The 19,679-nt window shown below is 39.5% G+C and overlaps 1 protein-coding gene across 10 annotated transcripts in view; it reads left to right on the top strand.

Moving 5' to 3' along the window:
* The window catches only part of LOC132129100 (calmodulin-binding transcription activator 1-like), a 397,316-nt gene that overhangs the window by 216,619 nt on the left and 161,018 nt on the right, over positions 1-19,679 (top strand). For all 10 annotated transcript variants that reach the window (XM_059540552.1, XM_059540556.1, XM_059540553.1 and 7 more), the window contains one exon: positions 15,543-15,678. In XM_059540552.1, coding sequence (XP_059396535.1) covers positions 15,543-15,678 — 136 coding nt within the window. The remainder of the gene's footprint in view (positions 1-15,542; positions 15,679-19,679) is intronic.

The following is a 19,679-nucleotide window of genomic DNA, read 5'->3' as shown; positions in this document are numbered from 1 at the left end:
AGTATTTTTGGTTAAATAAAAGCAGGATTGGTGGTCATGAGATTTCTAAAAAAAGAAATTAAACTATTTCTTGAAGTGTCCAAATGAATGAATCAGAGTCAGGGTGAGATAACTTTTTAGGTTAAAGTTGAATCAATTCCATTCAAATTACATTCCCCAAGTTCATATATTAAAAATTGTATTTGGTCATGCTGTTAAATTTTCTTTGATTATTTAGCGGTGTTTTTACCTACAGTTTTTACCTACCTACAGTTTACCTCCAATACGGTAGAGAAGAGAAACTAAATGTGTGATGTCACAATATTCTTCCTTTTACTAAAATTACAGCTGAATACACTGTAGACAAGTACAGCAGCTAAACTCATGCAAATCGGTCACAGATATTGCAGACAGGAAGGACGCTGAAACAATTCACAGTGGACAGAAAAATAACAGCAGTAGACTGCCACAAAGAACATTGCTGGCCTCTGGAGAGGACCCCTCACCAGCCCCATGTGAGGAATGTTTTGAGTGAAAGTTGCTGATGTGGTGTTGTGCTTTCCTTTGTGGAGGGTCTGAGGGCTGAGGGTGGTCATTAGTGGCAACAGCGCTATGCTTACAGGCCGGGCTCTTTTGGATCACTGCAGCTCTGGGGACTCTGGAAAATCAGAGCATACCCTAACAAATAGAGCAGCATGGGGAGGACTGAATGCAGTCTGCCATTCAAGCAGTCCGGAGGGGACAGCTTGATCCCAAAGGCCCTGCACTTGAGTCTCCATTTCTCTCTTTATCACTTTGCTTTCATTCTGTTTCTCTGGACAAAGAAGGGCAACCTGTAGAATCCTCAGGGAAATGAGCATTTCTATGAAAACAGCTAGTAGCTCAGTATCATTATAAAATTCACTGAAATTGCTTTTGTACATATGAAGGCAAGCATCATTATTACTATTTGTTCTTAGGGTTTGGGGTTTTTAAAAACATTTTTAGTTAAGACCTGCAATTATAGGAATCAGGAAATTAATTGAGGTTTAAAATAGAAAATATTTATGTATTTATTACTTTGGTAAACACAAATACTCAACATAGCAATGTGATAGACAACACTCAGAAAATTGTAGTAACAAAATACAGTAATACCTGGGAAAACACCCACAACCATCCTTGTTGTCACAATCTGTGCTGGGATGAGCATGGAAAGAGACATGGAGTACATAAACCGTCTTTAATCCTTAGAATGACAAACACTAACTGAAGCCGCGATTCCACCGCAGGAACTTTACCCAGGAACTAGGGACTTTGGGCCGGTGTGTTTCCACCGCAGGAACCAGGAACTAAAGGTTCCGGGTACAAAAATGCCCCTCAGAAAGTCCCTGCTGGCGAGGGAGTACTTTTTCAAAGTTCCGGAACATTCTTGGGCGCTAAACATCCTGATTGGTTGAGTTCACACAGCATTGTGATTTAAATTCACAGCACGAATGGACTAGGGCTTTTAAAACACAGGATAGAGATGGACTGAGGAGACACACCTGGAATCAAAATCAACATGAGGGGAGAAACTGGGTCACAGGGAGCTTGGCAGAGTCCAGGGAGGAGACGAAGGAGGGAGGAGCCAGGAGGGACTTGGAGCAGGAGGAGCCCAGGTGGACCCAGGCCACAGTAATAATGATGGCCCACGGTGGAGCCAACAAAGGAGCCATGGAGGAATGGCCGCCAACTCCAGGGGGTTGACCAATGGGGGCAGAGCAGGTGGTGGAGGAGCCTGACAGTGGAGACAGCGCACATAGTGCTCACACCACATAGATTTGTGAGCCTCCAGGAATTCAGGGCTAAACTCTCAATTAAGAGCCCCCTTTAGGCTGAACACAGGAACAGGATTGTGCTCTGGAGGAGCAGGCACTTGAGGGTGCCTTCTAGGAGCGGGCACTGGAGGGCGCTCTGGACTAATTTCGGGTGCAGGAGCACTCTTCATTTTGGCACATATACCGCACCATACTCAGCTCACCCTCAGCTGCAGTGCAGGGGCGGAGCCCCTTTCCAGGCTCACACCATCCGTGGCTTTCTTCCTCATGGCAGGTGTTGTTGCCGACTCACACACCTTGACTGACATCATCAACGGCTCTGTTGCTCAGTGGGGATCCTCCACACTGTTGCTCCATGCGGCGATGGCTCATCGGTCATGGCGTGCTCTGGCTCTCCGTCAACAATTGGCTCAGGGAATGTGGCAAATTCCACTTGAGGGCCATCTGCGGAAGATGGCGCTCTGCACGAGGTGTTGAGGCTGGCAACATAGAACATGGAGAGCGCATCGTCCAGGTAGGTAGTGTGATGGGTAATAACCAGAGACATTCTGGTATAACCCTCAAGCGATTTTTCTCCCTTCTCCAGCAGGAGGAGGATGAATTCGGAGGAAGGGATCCATTAGGGAAACACTGCAAAAAAAAAAAAAAAAAAAGCTACAGAGGGTAGAAACAGAGGTTATTGTTTTGTTCTGGTCTCCTGTCACGATCTGTGCTGGGAGGATCATGGAACAAGGAGATGTGGAGTACATAAACAGTCTTTAATCCTTAGAATGAAAGGGGAATTTCACAACATCCAACTAGTAGATCTGACAATCACTAACTGAATGGACCGGGGCTTTTAAACAAAGGGTAACGAGGGACTAAGGAGACACACCTGGAATCAAATTAACAATCAACATGGGGGGAGAAACTGGGTCACAGGGAGCAAAACACCCACATAGGTCCATTATCATGACACTTGCATTTTGACAATGTTTTACACAGAAAAGCTGCTCTCAAATTCATAAAAATTTTTAGAAATCTGGTTTTGCATGATATTCACCCTTCGTACTGACCATAGATACTGGCAGTTTCAGCAATTCAAGATGATCTTTGAATTATAAGGTCCTTGAAGAAGCCTGGTCGTATTCTCAGAGAAGATAGAGAAACCACTCTCTCAAGGGTTAACTTCTCACTTGTCAGATCTCTGAAAGAGCTTTGCTAAAGTTGAGCTTCTTGGGCACTGGTGCATTTAATCAGCTTCTCCCTGTAATGTCTTTGCTGCATGGGTAAAGATATCATCATGCCTTTTAGAAAGAGCCAGCCAGGCTAACACTGGTTCACACAGATTCAACAGGCAATCGTACAGAACAGTGGGAAGAAACAAGGATGGTAGCCTAAAGCTGTGGTTCTCCAAATGTGTTTGTTTCAAGACCCAAATTTTAACATAATATGACTAAACAAAATACCAGAATTGTTTGTTGTACAAATTTATACAAATTTTTTATAGCATTTAACAAAATTTTACATCAACTGTACAAACATTGAAATGTGTTCAAATTACTCTGGTAGACCCAACAATATGCAAAATGAATTAGCCAGGCAGGTAAAATTGAATGTTTTGGTTTGAGAACCTCTAGTCTAGGGCTTTAGAAAGCCAATCATTCCCTCCACAGCCAGAAGCAGAAGTCGAGTCTAAAGCCCATCCTGATTAATTACAGAAACACTGTGTTGTAGGGATCACCATGAAGCAGTGCCAGGGATAAATTAGTTAAGGTCAATATTTGAATGTTTGGCTTGTTTATACATAGTGATTTAGCAGATTAAGACACAAACATAGCACATTTTCACTTTTTTCTGCTCAAATCTCTCTCCGTTTGGCTACAACTTTCTTTTCTCTTCCTCCCTCCCTCCCTCTGTTTTGTTCAGGAGGATGGTATGTGTCTCTCTCCATAGGCTGTAAGGATTTTATTTATTTATTGATTTTTACCCTGAAACTAAACAACATTTAAATTCAATTAAATTGATGCATTAAGCAGACACTTTAATCCAAAGCAATTTACAGTGCATTCAGGCTATACATTTTTTACCTAACATAATAAATACATTTATTTTAAAAATCAGATCATCTTTCCTTATCGTAAATGCTGATCAGTGTTGATGGCACGTACCTTAATAATAATGAATAATGAAAAAATAAAAGAATAAATGTTCAAATTAAATATTGTCTCATTATGTGGATGAATTATGGATTCATTTACGAAATTTGTTTGTTGTTGGATTTGTTAAACGCTGAAATGTGGTGGTCTGTTATCAAATTGTGTTTAACAGTGTTTTGCAACACAGGAGGTACAGTATGGACAATAATGACAAAGTATGACTTGTGACAAGTTCATTAAGTTTTCTTTATTGAAGCATGTAACTTTTATCAATGCTCAACTAAACAGTGAAAACTGAAAAAAAAAAAAAAAACGTTTTCATTGTTTTCTTCTAAACCAATTGCTTACATTTTTTTTTTTACTATGGGCTCTCTTTACTATTTTACTAAAGAGGGTGTGAACAGTATAACGTTACTCACAATGAGACAGAGAGGTAAAGATGGCAGCAGTACATGTGCTTTGTGTACATGAGCCAGAAGGGCATGAGATGAAGAAATGGAGGGGGGCGGGGTGGCAATCCAGTTTGACTGCAGTGAAGTTTGCTCAGTTTTTATTGAAAGTAGAGAAATAGATACACCAGACACCTGCAGAGATGTTTCTGATGACTGGCTGCGGACAAACCTTTCACCACAGTGCGTATGCTCAGAAGGCTCCATCAAACCTTAGCTCCTAACTTATTAGTGACTCAACATTACTGTGTGCTAAAGAGTTCAAGGCAGTGTGGGGACAAGCATGCTGCCAACCAGCACAACACTAGTCCTGCTGCTCCTCGCTCTACTGGGCATCAGGTGGAGGACAGTCAGTCAGCCTGCTGGAGTAGCTGACAGTGGCGGTCAGCGAGCCCTGGGGGAAAGGAGGTCCTGCGGGGGGCAGATGTGGGTTTTGTGGCTCGCCATCAGGACAGGTGGGCCGCTGTCACCCCATCCCAGCAAGCAGGTGGCCTCTTCCCCCCTGGAGGTCACCTTCACACACAGCGGTGCGAAACCTCCTTAAAATACCACTAACAAACACACACACTCACAAACACACCATTATTTTGACTAAGAGTCCCAGGGGACTTTTGTGAATAAACACTGAATTTTAAAGAGATAGTTCACACAATAATTCATCATTCACACACCCTTGTGTTGTTCCAAACCTGTATGAATTTAAAGAATGTGGGTTACTATCTCTTTAATGCTGTGTTCTGCCTCTCACAGCCATCCAGGTCCTTTACCGGTTCTCATTGTTACCCAAAATATATCCATTGATCATTGCTGTCATCCCTGATCACACTGTTGCTTGCTCCTGGGACCAGTAAAGCCTAATTAAAATAACAAAGTTCTGTCAGTAAACCAGGAACAGTTTTATAATTACGGTGTGCGTGAGGACATCATAAGCAGGCAATGTCACGCCCCTAACGAAGGAAAAAAATTGATAACCAGACAAAAGCATTGCTTTACGATTCCCCCTCTCCTCTGACACACAAAGACAGTCGTAAAATGCAGCCAGGGGAAAATTTAATGACAGTCTTAAAGTGTCTGGCCCCTTTTGTCACTTTCATTGCCTTTCCCTCTACATGACAATGGGAACAGTGTTCTCTTTGCTCTCTCAATCTCTTTAGTCGACTTTTCCTTCTCTTGATCTCCCATTCTCGTCTGTTCTCCCTTTGGAGACAAGTGAGTGACAGGTTTCCTCCTTAAACTGTGTATTTGCACTACTGACAGACATACACACACATCTCTTGCACTAAACTAATGTGTCGCAGGCGCCAGAATTGGCATTCCCACATTGCCTCCATGAAGGTGCTTGCTGGCGTGTGGAGCACAAGGCTAAATGTCAAGGAAGGATGTTTAATTCCAAATCCCATGATTTCATCCAAAACAGGCAATTTCCATCATTCAGCTGCTCAGTTTTCAGGGCTGAATCTTCAGCCCAGGCTGGAGGAAGGCAACCTTTGTCACTTTCAGGCCAGAGGTGAAGATGCCAAGACCAAAGGCTGTATAAGGCCGTCCAGCTGCTGAGCTGGTGCTTCTGACGCAGGGCACATCTTTATTTCTCACTCACATATGATGGCTTTCTCCTCCAGCTTACATGTTGTTTTATTTAAAGGGATAGTTCACCAAAAATGAAATATATTTCTCTATTTACACACCCTGTTCCAAACATGTAGAATAAAACTTGTATGCTGTAAGTCAGGAAGCCTATGATAGCTTTCTGTGGAAAAACCGCAGAAAATTCAGTGATAATCTTCTCTTTCAGTAAAATTGTTTCATTGTTAGATGGTGCTGTGACTGAATCATTCGGACATTTTTTAAGACTTGAAACACTGCACAAAGCATACAGACTACTTTTATGACACTGTATGATTTGTTGCTTTTGAAGCTTAAAGGCTCCAAACCACATTAATTATGCAGTAATTGCATGCAAAAGAGCCACTGGTACTATACATTATTGAAACTTTTGTGAAGTTGAGTAAATGACTTTAGTTTTTGGGTGAACTATTACTTTAACAAGCTGGAGGAGGCATCTCTGTGCAGCTCCAGTAGGGAGCCCACTGCCTGTGTTTCTCCTCCACCAAGGAGACCTACGATTCAAAGTTGAGGGCTTCTCAGTGGGCCTGTTGAAATGTACTTCTCCGTATTAGAAAGTTGTGATAGCAGAAAAGACTTAAGAGGGTGAAGCAATGTGCAAAGTTTCTTCAGTTTCTTCAGTCACATCAGAAGTGATGTTTTTGTTCTCTCTTATAATATGAGTTTTTTTTAGAGAACACTCTGTGGGGTGACTGAGGGTGTGACTGTTCTTGTCTCAAATGTAGTGATGTGTTACAGGAAAGTACAGAGGAGCAATGAGCAGTTGCTATTTCTGTATTTGTTTCCCTTTCTTTCTATCATTTTGTGAATGCAATTACTGTCAAAATGTAGGATTTTTTTCCAGAAAATAACAGATGAAAAATGCATCATGGCAATAAGCAAACAATATAATGAAAATCTGTTAAAATATTAAGATATGCAGTATGATCATGATGTAGTATAATTATTATTTTAGGCTTTCAGTGAAGACAGTTGTTTTGCTTGTTCTGTATAGTTTGTTGGTAAATCACTAGCTTTATGTCTGTCGCTGTAGATCTCACAGCAATTTCTGTCAGTTCATCCATGAAAAAGGGGCTTTTGTTCTTATATAGAACAATCCCATGCTGTTCTCATGAGTGTGTGTGTATGTGTGTCTGTTTGTTTGTGCACAAGTGAATTCTGAGACACCACTGACTGAGCACTGATCCCTGATCTCCAATTAAGTGTGCATCTCTTGTGGGGCGTGCAGGAAGGTGTGATTGATAAGTGAAAGGTGAGATAGACTCTTTGATTCGCTCTACCAGCCAGACAGAGATACAAGCTTCTCCAGATGACCTTAGACCCCAGACACAAATACACTGTATCTAACAGTCTCTTATAGACGACTACACTCACTTAAGCTTTCTACATCTGAACTTACAGTAGCTGCCAAACCGCTTCTTTCTTTCTTTCTTTCTTTCTTTCTTTCTTTCATCACTTCACATTTCTTGCTGTAATTGTGGTACAGATGAATCATAAGGCCAACGGACTGTCTGTTCTATCATCAGTAACGTTGAGAAAGTCTGAGACACTGGAATTTCTCCAGTCATGGCTGCAATTCTACGTCTCTTGTTGAGATCCTTCTCTAGATGATTACCTTCACTTCATATATTTGCAGTGTTGGCATGGCAGAACAGTATATTCTTGAAACATTTGGTTCTAGTCTTCTGATTCTTCTGCTGTTTCTTTTTCTTGTTTTCTTTTTTTTTTTTTTACTTCATCTCAATAAGCCTCTTCATTTGCTTCTTCCTCTTTCTTCCTTTTTGTTTTTCTTCTTCTCTAGTTTTTATCTTCTTAATTTGGTGTTCTTTTCCAGAACCTTAATAAAATTCAAATTCTTTCTTTTCTTCTTATTCTCTGTCTTTTTCTTCTTCTTTCTGCTTATTTTGCCTTTTACGTTAAATTTTTCTTCCTAGTGTACCGTTTCTGGTTTTTGTAAACTTTGTACTGAGATAATTGTTTTCTTTTGACCCTAGATATTGTTGGAATGTTCAACATTCAAATACTGCAAGTATTTGCCTTTGGAATTGCAATACTGTATACTTTCTTTGCATGCTGATTTGACATTGGTGTTTTCTTTATTGCATATTGCATTTTTAGCAGCCTTTACATTGAAATGAAGAGATCATGTTGTGTTTATTGTCATGCACATCCAGCAGGAAACTATTTACTTTAAACTTTAATGCCATTCTGTTGCTGCCAAGCAAACACTGGTATTTCCTCCTGGAAATAGAGAGAAAAAAATCACTTTAGTTCCACTAATGACATCCCTGATGTCATTTGAGAATAGGCAGTTGGCACAATGACTCACAAACCGTTCTATTTCCTGTTGTAAACATTCCTGGAGGAAATCTTGGTAATTGTGCATGTGGTGCTAATGCATAACATGACCACCAGAAAAGCTGCAGAGAATGAAATTAGAACGCAAAAGCCTATGTGAATATGTATTTTGCTCATTACTAAGCAGTCTGATGCATAATCAAATCAGCACCATAGAAACGTTGGTTAAATTCTATCCTTTTCCAGTTCTGTTAGGTTTCAACAGCCGTGGCAGTTTTAGATTTAATTGCAAGGCTATTCTTAGCAGGAGTGCAGAAAAAGCTCTGGAGGATTAAGATATTTGCGAGCTGCTATGCGAAATTAGGTAGTAAGCAATTTCCGCACACCCATGTTTTATTGATAGTACAAAATATCCTCTTCACCAAATGTCATAATAACTACCGGCTGCAACAAATCAGACAGAAAACAGTGCGCTCCAAGCAGAAGAGAGGAGCTGAAAGATCTCATTTATAAGAATCCCACTGGCTATAAGCACTAAAACCAAAAAACGCAGTTGCTTTTCATTAACATTAACAAATAACACTAAGCCTGTGCAATCAGAAATATAATAATAAAACGTTTTAATCATGTTAAGGGATGTCAGTTTAACATATTAATTTAGGGTGATTAATTATAAAGTAATTGTGTTAAGAAAGTAATGCAATGTATCGTCGCATGGTTTGTATGGAAATTTCACAAGGTATTTTTCATATATTATTGGAAGCACCACTTTCATTTTTTTTCCAAAATTTCTAAATTAATTATAATACATCAAATCTGTAACTTGCTACACATAAACCCATATATTTGAACCCATGTCCTGCTGTAACATTGCTGGTCCTCTGAGATCAGGAGAACTTGGACAACATTTTGTCAAACAGTTGAGAGAAATGAATTTGCTTCCCAGTGGGAGGTGCTGGACAGGGTGAGAGAGGCAAGTTTGAAGAATGAGGCCAATGTAGCGCCCACCCCACACAGACACAGCTTCTCGAGCCACATCGACCAATGCTTTGATGCTAGCCTATTCTGTGATTTATTCATGCCCGCCTGCCTGCTCTTCAAAAGCTTTAATTAAAGCTGGCTACAGTGTCATTCCTCAACAGAGAGAACAGCCCAGCAGGCCAACTTGCTAACACCCTGCACTACGGAATGGAGAACCGTGTAGTCCTATCACTGAAAGAGCATAAAAGGTAGCTGGATACATTTTCAGTGGCCTTGGAACAAGATATATGTTTCCCATTCATTTACTCATTGGAAATGTAAAAACAATCCATCAATAATTGACTAATACACAACATGTTTTGATTCCCTATGAAAAAAGTGAATAGCATTTTTACTTTGGAACCAAGGTTACCATTGCAATCTCCCTCTATATGTCTGTATCTGTCTCTCTGAGGTCTGAATATCAGTGACATCACTGAACTTCCCTGCTACTGAGGCCCCTCCCGCCCACCATCTCTTATCCAACCCAATAGATCTAGGAGTGGTGAGACACTGTGTGAATCACTGTAATTTATATTGTTTTTAAATTGTCTCTCCTTTTTCCCATCGTGATAACCATGCCAAGAACATCTGTTTTTTGCTGGAAGGGACAAGCATTGGTTCACAGGCAATCAGATATGAAAGAGAGAAAGGGAGAGTTTATAAGCTCACCTGCCAGAGAGGTCAGACTTAGCCTTTACTGTGTAACTTTGACTTCCCAGCATTCCTTGGTGTAATTTTGAGTGAATGTAGCTGCACAGTTGCGCATACAAGTTAGAATTCTTGTTCTAGTGTGTCTTGATGTAAAAGTGATTCATTCGATCATATATACAGGAAAACAGTAATATTGACAAATATTACAATTTAAAATAACTTTGTTCTATCTTCATGTCATTTAAAATCTAACTTACTTCTGTGATTACAAAGCAAAGAGTTTTTGGCAGTGACTAAGAGTTACTTCAGTCTTCAGTGTCACATGATCCTGCAGAAATCATTCTGATTTGCTGATTTTGTGCTCAAGAATAATTTAATTTTTTTCAGTGTTGAAAACGGTATATATAATCTATGTAATGTTTTAGATTGTACATTTTTATATTATATAGAGTGTATTATACACGTTATAAACCTTAGTTGTTTGGTGTTTTGTTTGAAATTACTTTAAGATAGTTGACATTCGATTCAAGCCTAAAAATCTCCTGTAATAATTTCTTCAGGAAAACTGCCTGAGAAGTCATAAATCACAAACTGTATAGGTTTGCACATGGTTTACATTGAAGCCTAAATCATTTATTTTTTTATTCATTATAAATTCAAACCTGTGTGAACCGTGTGTGTGTGTGTGTGTGTGTGTGTGTGTGTGTGTGTGTGTGTGTGTGTGTGTGTGTGTGTGTGTGTGTGTGTGTGTGTGTGTGTGTGTGTGTGTGTGTGTGTGTGTGTGTGTGTGTAGAAAGTTGTGATACATCACTCTTCCTGAGGCTGTCATTATGACTTGGGGGTATGTTATGCTGAATGCTGATTCAGTAGAGATTGACAGGCTGCTGTGTGTGTGTGATGGGCATCTGCTCTGGATACTGTTTAAGCTTTCTTTCTTATTCAGAGTGTGTGAATATTTTGTGAGTAAGCACCGATGAGTATCTAGGCATGTATCAGTATTTATTTTATATCATGTCTTGTGGTGCACATTATGTGTTTGCATGAATTATTCTGGGTGTGAGTATCGGTGTCTATGTTTGTATAAATGTCAGTTGGTGGTAGCTGGATGTTAGAAGTTGTTTGCGTCTGAAAGCCTGATGTGTAATTGATGACAGCACATGCTCACTCCCTCCTGTGGTGCTTGGCTTCAGCCTGCTTACCTCCCGGATCTTCAAAAGCTCACTTGCTTTCTCTCTTTCTTACACACATATACTTACAGGTAGAAAGCAGAGAAAAACAACAAGTGTTGCATTAATCAAACAGCCTCTTCTTTCCAAGGGAATTGTAGCACTTTAGAGGAGCTGCCTGGTCTGCTGCTTTAGAAGCACTGGATAACCCAGCCAAACATTTCACCCTCTCTAATGTGTTTTGATGACTTTTCTTCAGCATAAGTTACAGAAATCATAATTCAGATACTTTGCATTTGGATGCATCATGTTCAGAGCTATACAGCAGTCTCAAAATGTTTTTGGACACTTAAGCCACACTTAAAAATGCATGAATGCTATTGCATTAAAGAAGAAAATATAAAACTATTTCACAGCAAGATAGCACAAGCACACTATTCACAAATAGAAGTTTTTGAGTTTAAAATGATGAAACAATAGAGACACTGGTCTGAGTTAAGTGGAATTCAAATGTAATCCAGAAACAGACATTTCTCAGACATTTTCAGTTAAATTAATACATTTTGGGGCCTTTAAGTATAGTCAAGATACTTCCCACATACTACAAAGGGAAATTATTAAAGTAGTACTGTGGAAGGGTTACATTTTATATTGTATATAAATAGCATTTTATATTTATAGTTGTTCTGAATAAAGGCTTTCTGCATTTCCATATTAATCTGTCACGTTTAGGCCTCTGAGACACATGGCCTCCTGTCATGGGGCTATGATAACAGGGTAGTTGGCATTTCCCTGCAACATATAAATATTTATAATTCTGATAAGTATAATTGAATGGCTTATGTACACAGAGAGTTAGACAGAAATCTCACAAGCTGGACCCGCAGTCTGTCTCACACCCCAGAAGATGGCCGTGCACTCCTTAAACTCCCTCAAATTGAAAAGTGGTGCATTAGGAAGGTCTTTGAGTGGATAAAAGCAACATCGGGTAACTTGTGCTCACCACTGTTAAGTAAGGTACAGAGACCTTTGACCGAGCTTCACCCCAATTCCACAAGCTTTTTCCAAGCTAGAGATGGCCCAGACCCCTGTGAATTTTCAGCTCATGAATCTTTACTCATTCTTGTGTAAGACAAGGATCCATTATAAGATGTTATTGTTTGTTGTTTTATGTTTCGCTCTGTAGGTACATTTAGGTTGACCATGGTCTCAGCAAACACTTACAGTAGGCTGGCTGGAGTGTGCTATATTTCTTGTGTAATTCAAGAACACGTTTTGTTTCTATGCCTGTTTACTCAAACATTAGTAAATCAGGCATAGGAACAAAATGTGTTTTTGAATGTAAAAATGCCTTGAATTTAGGGTTTAATTAAAGACATTTTTTAATCACAGGCCTGTCCCGTGTTATTAAACAGTGAAGCAGTTTACATCTTACCACTAAACACTCAATATATGCATGTCCCCCTCCATCCTTTTCTGATTTGTTCATCAGTTTTTACTGATATTAATGTGTAATACTGCATAGCAGAAGTTGAAATATCCATTCATTTCTTCGATTGGGACATGACTCACTGGAAGTACACCATTTGAAATACATGCCATGTGACTTATCACTTTGTTTAATTACAAAATTTACCCGCAGGTGCAAATAGACAAACAATTTATAAATAACATAGATGGAATAAAAGGAATCTTCTTGGAAATAAGTGGACAAAATATAACTGTGCTACATGGTAATGTCTGTTTTTCTTGGAGAGACTGAAATCTGATTAGGGTTATTGTAACTCAAGGTCCAAACTCTTTCCTCCAGTGTCTTCCGTTCTGTTTTTTTCCCCCTTGTATCTCAGGCTCAATCCCACAGCAGGCATCACAGCGAGCAGATTAATGACCCCAAAAAACATTATGCAAGTCAGTGGGGACCAGCAACTGAAGGTGAACTATCACTTGTGCTGACATGGTCCCAGGCTTACCAAGAATCCAAGAGAGAGAGAGAATGAATGCGGAGGAGCAGGAAGTCTTTCAGAATGAGATTCACACAGAAAAGCCCAGTGCGTTGAATGAAAGCAGCATCGGGATGATGATGACATGAAACAGAGACAGAGAGAGAGATAGGAGATGGGATTAGAATCAGAATTAATTAGTGTTAAGGTCAGTACATGACAAATTGTGGTTTTATAAAAAGCAAGATGGCCAAACAGACTTAGTAACTACCCATGGCACTTGTCAAATTGGTTGAAGGAGAACGAGAGAGGATTGTGCATGACAGATTTTGAATGGCATCTATAATTAAATGGTGCTGTCAGGGGCCATAGTGCGGGGAGAGAGGGGCCCCATCAGCCCCTGAGACTCATCCCCAGAAATGATTGATGAGCAATTGCAAAATAAACAAGACGCCCTATGAGCTAAGCTGCAAACTGATGTATGCGGTATTATTAATAAATATTCACCAGAAAGAAAAGATAAAATAAACAAGACAATGCAGGCAGACAATGACTTGCCATGTCAAGAGAGGCAGCACTGTTTGGGTACGTGGGGAGTATGAGTGTGTGTGTATGTGTGTGAGATAGAAGTATAATATGTTTGCTGCTGTGCTGGGCTAAAGTGATTGCTGGCTAACAGATGCTAACAGCAGCTGGTTTCATGGATGAGACTTTGCTGAAGCGCCTTAACTCCCACACTCCCAGCTTGCACGCAACAAAACTGCAGCCTCCTGGGACCCAGCCAGACTCTGTCAGCCATAGATGCACCTTAATGCATGCACCTGTAGCTAGCTAACTAATCGTGCATGCCCTCGCAGATGTGTGTGTGTGATAACGCATGGCCAAGTGCGAATGTTTGTTCTTGCGATGCCTCCTTGCTCTGCAGTTATTAGTTGTTGGGAAACATGTGTACTGTCATAAAGAGAAGCGAGCTGGGAGATCTTCACATGCATAGATGGTATCATTATCAACTAGAGGGCAGTGGGATGGTAAAGTGAGAATGAATTATGAATGGAAAGTTGAGGATGTTCTTGCGCATGTTTTCCCCACAGGACACGCTCCTCCGTTTATTTGCATCAGCGAGGCGCTGCTGGTCATAGGTCTATTTGAAATATTTGTATTTCTCTCTCTCCCTTGACAAACAAAGCTGAGTTTTAATATATTTAAGTCGACATGAATATAAAATTGACCTTATTTGAAAACATTTTAGAAAGGCTACAAATGGTACAACTGGGGAATATAAAAATTGGCTACTGGTAACAGCACTTTCTTAATACACTTTTTTCCGGTCTTAATGTATGATTCATTGCTAGATGTTTGTTTGTTTATTTTTTAAATATACAGAATAAAATTTTTCACTTTCGTCTTAATGAAGTAAGGCCTTGCAGACTATCAATCAATGTTAACCAGGTTATAAATACATTTAATAACCATGCACAGTAAGACCAGGGACATATAATAAGAAAGTACTAATATCTTCAATGTGTTCATAGTTTTGAAATTGCTAGAAAATCGCAATGTAAAGGTGCACTGTGATACATAAAGATGCTCTAGAAGGTGCATTTTGTTCTAGAGGGAGTATTTAAAATAATGCTATTTTAAATATATTATAAAAAAAATATTTATTCCTGTGCTGGTAAAGCTGAATTTTCAGCAGCCTTTACTCCAGTATTCAGTGTCATATGATCCTTCTAAAATTATTCTAATATGCTGATTTTTTGATCAAGACCCATTTCTTATTATTATCAGTTGAAAACAGTTGTGCTGCTTAATATTTTTTGTGGGAATTATTAATATATTTTTAGGATTCTTTGATAAATGAAAGTTTATCAAATGAAATGAAAGCTCAAAAGAGCAGAATTTGTTTAAAATAGAAATGTTTTGTAACATTATATAAGTAGAAGTCTTCTATTAATATAAGTAGAACTTTTGTAGAAGTCGCTTTTGATCAATTTATAGCACCTTAATAGAATTAAAATTAGAAATCATTAGTGGCTCCAAATTTTAGAGCAATAGCGTAGAAGTATTTTCTAAAAAGCATATGATTCGTCTTGTTTAAAAATGCTAAACATATTGCAGATTCTGCAAGGGATATGTAAATTTACAAAGTAAATTGTAAGTCACATTACAGAGGTAGTATGGGTTTCAAATTTCATTTCATGGCAACTTCAAGCCTTTTTTAAACTCTGCATGGCCATGAACACTTGTATACAATATATGCAATGTATATAAGTGTGTGAGGTGTGTGTACAAGTGTGTGTCCCGTATACACTGGTGCACCGCTGCTTCTCTCTCTGCCTTGAGTCAGCCTTCTTTGTACTTCTGCAGAATGAGTTCCACAGCACTAAATTTCTCTCCCTTTCCTTCCCCACCCAACCCCATCTTCTTTCTTTCTTCCATCCACCCCATCCTCCCAATCCCTCACTTCTGGATCTAGGCCACAGAATGGGTCGATGATCCTCTACAATAGGAAGAAGGTGAAGTACAGAAAGGACGGCTACTGCTGGAAAAAAAGGAAAGATGGGAAGACCACGCGGGAGGATCACATGAAGCTCAAAGTACAAGGAGTGGAGGTGAGGCCATTTGTTTGCACCATAGTGCACACAAACCCATCAACTCTCTTTGAAATCGTTGGGGTGCAAATAATGGGTGCACTTAAGAAAAGAAGCCCGTGGTTTTGTGGTTGTTGTTGTTGCACAAGCAATGCAAGTCCCCAAGTCAGCTCCAACTTTTTCTAGTCCACATTTGAGAATGAAAAAATACACCTCAGCAGCCCGAGTTTAGTTTTCCCTTGATAGCAAACAAAATGGAAGCAATTGTTTGTACCTTATTAAGCTTGGGATGTTTGCTCTGCTCCAGAGTGCCGGCATTAATCTTGCCCCATGCTGGGAACCACTGCCATCATAGGTAGACTGCAGGGCCCTTTTCTGCTTTTTTTGTGCCCTGGCACAGTCCCGCTGTGTGTGTGTGTGTGTGTGTGTGAGAGAGAGCGCTCTTTGATTTATCTCCACTCATACACACATATACTCACTCACCAAACAGCGTGGGTGCTTTATCCAGAGTTTCACTCTTTTGTTTTTTGGTGTTTGAACTGAGTATCTATCATTTTGTATTGTGTCCTCTGGATAGTTGAGCATGCTGAGGTCAGGTGAAGTTGTTCTGCATATGTGAACCCAAACTCATATTATACAGTCATATAATTGAAAAAACGCACACACCGAATATTAGAAACACTTGCCAAGATGTGCATTTATTCTCTGCTTGCTCTCTCTTCGTGGAGCTCTCATTAGACAGTGAACAGACCTCACTTAACAACCAAATCTCTGCCCATCATTTTTTGGCAGTGCATTTTCTGACAGCAGATGTTACAGAGGAAGTTTGGAGTTTCCACCATTTATCCATTAAATTTACAATCTTTAGCTCTTAAGGTTTAGTTTGCCCAAAAGAAAATCACTCATGTTGTCCAAACCAGTATGATTTAGCATCATACACAATGTTTAGCTAAATGTTGGCACTTCTGTTTTCCATACAATGTTGCGAACATATTTTTTTAGACATAAAAAATGGCAGAACATACTTAGCATTTTTAAAAATTATTAGCTAAATTCACTAGCAATTTCTGAGTATTTCAAAGTAAATCCTACACCAATATTTTTATTGAATTGCTTATTTACATACAGTACATGACATGCAACAACCATGACATTTGGCATTATTTGAGAGTGTTTGGTTATTGGCTTAAATTTTTAAATATTCCTCACACAAGCTATTAAATGACTGTGTGGATGACTTGAAATGTAGCTAATTTTCTTGTGCTTTTGTGGTACATATATATATGGCAGATGTTTGTGGCTTGGATGATTTTGCAGATCATCTCTTTTTGTGTTCCATAGAAGAATGAAAGTCAGTCAGTAAATTATAACAGAATCTTAATTTTTGGGTAAACTGTTCCTTAAAGGACATTTGCAGTGGTAAAAGTTTCTCTATTTACCGTACCAACCGGCAGAGTCTTTTAAAGTTTAAATATATGTGCGAAATGCTGCAAAGATCTTTATAGGCCTCTGTCATCTCTGACCCACACACATGCTGAATTCTACCAAAAGATCTCGTTTGAGCTGAGGTAACTTTGAGTTGAACGCACTCATTGAGCTGAAGAAACACTCAAATAAACCCTTCTCTCTTTTCTTTTCTCTCTGTCTCCTTCCTTTATATCTTTCAGCCAGCACCGCCTGCTGTCATCTGGCAGGCTTATCCTCTAACATGCCTCCATATGTTTTTTCCTGTGTAAATGGCTGTGGCTTACAGTGGGATAATTTCAGAAGGGTGGCAAGAAGGCTTTGGGTACTAGGGTGGACTCAGCAGAAAATTGCATGTCTGGCAAGCAGAGAAAAAAAGAGTGCACAGTGCGGACACTTCCTAGCTCGCAGCAGGCTTAAAGGGATCAGACAGAGGGAGATGTTTGAAGGAAGGTTCAAGTTGTTCTTTTTCTCACAGTAAAATGTATCCACAGCTTTCTCTGGATAAAACCAGCTGGACATTCTGATAGAGAATACAGGAACATTTTGTTTGGTGTTTCATGCAAGAATGTAAGTCTAGTGGTTTGAAATGACAAATGGGTGAGCGAATAATAACAATTAAAATTTTGGGGGTAATGCTGAAATAAGTAGTAGTAATAATAATAATAATAATAATAATTGAAAATGTTAATTTGTCTTCTACTTCTTACTTTACAGCGGATTGCAGACTTATAAGTGCACTACCGCTATCTATCTCTCAAGTGGACCACTCTACAATCTCAGTTAGGGGTGTCAATGGTCCAGAGATAGGTGGCGGTAGTGCACTTATAAGTCTGCGATCCGTCATAAAGCAAGAAGAAGACGCGTCTTGCGCCAGCTGTTGAGAATGCACTCAGGACAGTTCAGACATTGCGGTGAAAAGAGGTAAAGGAGGTAAAAGAAAATATATAAATACTGTTCAGTTTCTTCCACAGACCAATCGTTTTGTGTCTTTCCACATCAGTGTATCGTCACGAGCCGCAGGGTTTAATTTGGTTTTGTTTGTGTATGGTTTTTTGACTGTTACGAACCCTTTTGTTAAAAGTGGCTACGTAAGGGTTGCACAACATAAAGAAGGACACGTGAAACACGAGTACGCTGCCTTGACATTTATTACTCACAAACATATAGAAAACTCACGCAACACGCATCACTGACAAAGAAACATAACCTTCAAATAATATGAAGGTAACCAATATTAACAAGACGAACAACAAAGTAATTTAACTAAAATAAAACAAAAGAAAGAAAAGAAAAACTAAAGAAAAGACAAAAGCTTGTTTGCTGGTTCTCCCCTCTCCTGTGAGTAATCAAACGACTCCAACGAGACACAGGTGTACAATGATCGACAGATGTCATCCACCTAATGACAAAATCAGACAGAAAAACACAAGAGTCATGATGTCATCACTAGAGAGGAAACAAGACAGAAACCGTAACATTGACTCTCAAAGCCTTGATTCCCATCCACTTCCATTATATAACTGACAGACTGCAACAGTGTGAGTAAAAAATCTCTGTGTTCTACTGAAGGAAAAAAGTCACCTGCATCTTGGATGCACTGGGGGTAAACAGATAAACATAAAATTTTCATTTTTTGGTGATCTATCCCTTTAAGGTACAATTCTTGCTATTTACAAACCATTAACTACAAATTTTTACCTCACTAAGCTCCTAATTTGCTGCTTATTAATAGTTATTAACATAGTTGTTGATTTTAGGCATTGGGTAAGATTATGGAATAGGAGGCATTCTTTTAAAAAAAATGAATGGTATAGATTCAGTATTTAGTTTTATAGCCTTAAGTTTGCTACTTGTTTGAAGAACAATAGTGGGCAAGAAAATTTAAACCATGGATAATCAATAGATTAATTAATTTTCAAAATGATTTTTAGTTACAGCCCTATTTTTGAGTAAACTATCACTTTAAGAAATCCCCCTCTGTGTTTATGAAGAGACTACAGTCAAATGGCTACATCTCAATAGGTGAATTATAATGAGGCCTCTGATCAGATGGCTTCAGCAGCAATTGGACCCAGACGGACCTGTGTTTCTCTCCTCCCGCTATGAGCAGCAGTATAATAAGGGAGCGGCCACTCAGTACGTCCTCACAGCGCACCCCAGACCGAGCGAAGAGCGATCAATCAGAGCTGTGCTCTTCAGGAATAATAACCTTGCCCTATCAGTCTGCCTCAGACCTGTTTGCTGCAAACGCAAATAAATGACGTGACCTTCACCTTGAGAGCCGTTTCACTGAGGGCTTTTTCTCCAGGTGGGGTGTGTGAACGAGAGGTGTCAGTGTGGTCTTTGTGTGTTTGAAACAAGGGCTGGTAAAACTCTGTGTCTCCGGGCTACATGACAATTCCTTTAAGTGACGACTGTGGTGCTCACCCAACCCTCTTTCACTCTTTCACTATCTCCCTTTTCTCTCTCTCTCTCTATAGAACCATACACAGTAAAACTCCTTGTTCCCTAAAATTGGAGCAAGACGTGTGTTAAAGCATTAGTACTTAACAGGG

Source organism: Carassius carassius, chromosome 46 (genome assembly GCF_963082965.1).
Source record: "Carassius carassius chromosome 46, fCarCar2.1, whole genome shotgun sequence".
Lineage (NCBI taxonomy): Eukaryota > Metazoa > Chordata > Actinopteri > Cypriniformes > Cyprinidae > Carassius > Carassius carassius.
Note: the sequence above shows the minus strand (reverse complement) of the source record. Positions and strands in the feature narration are given on the sequence as shown.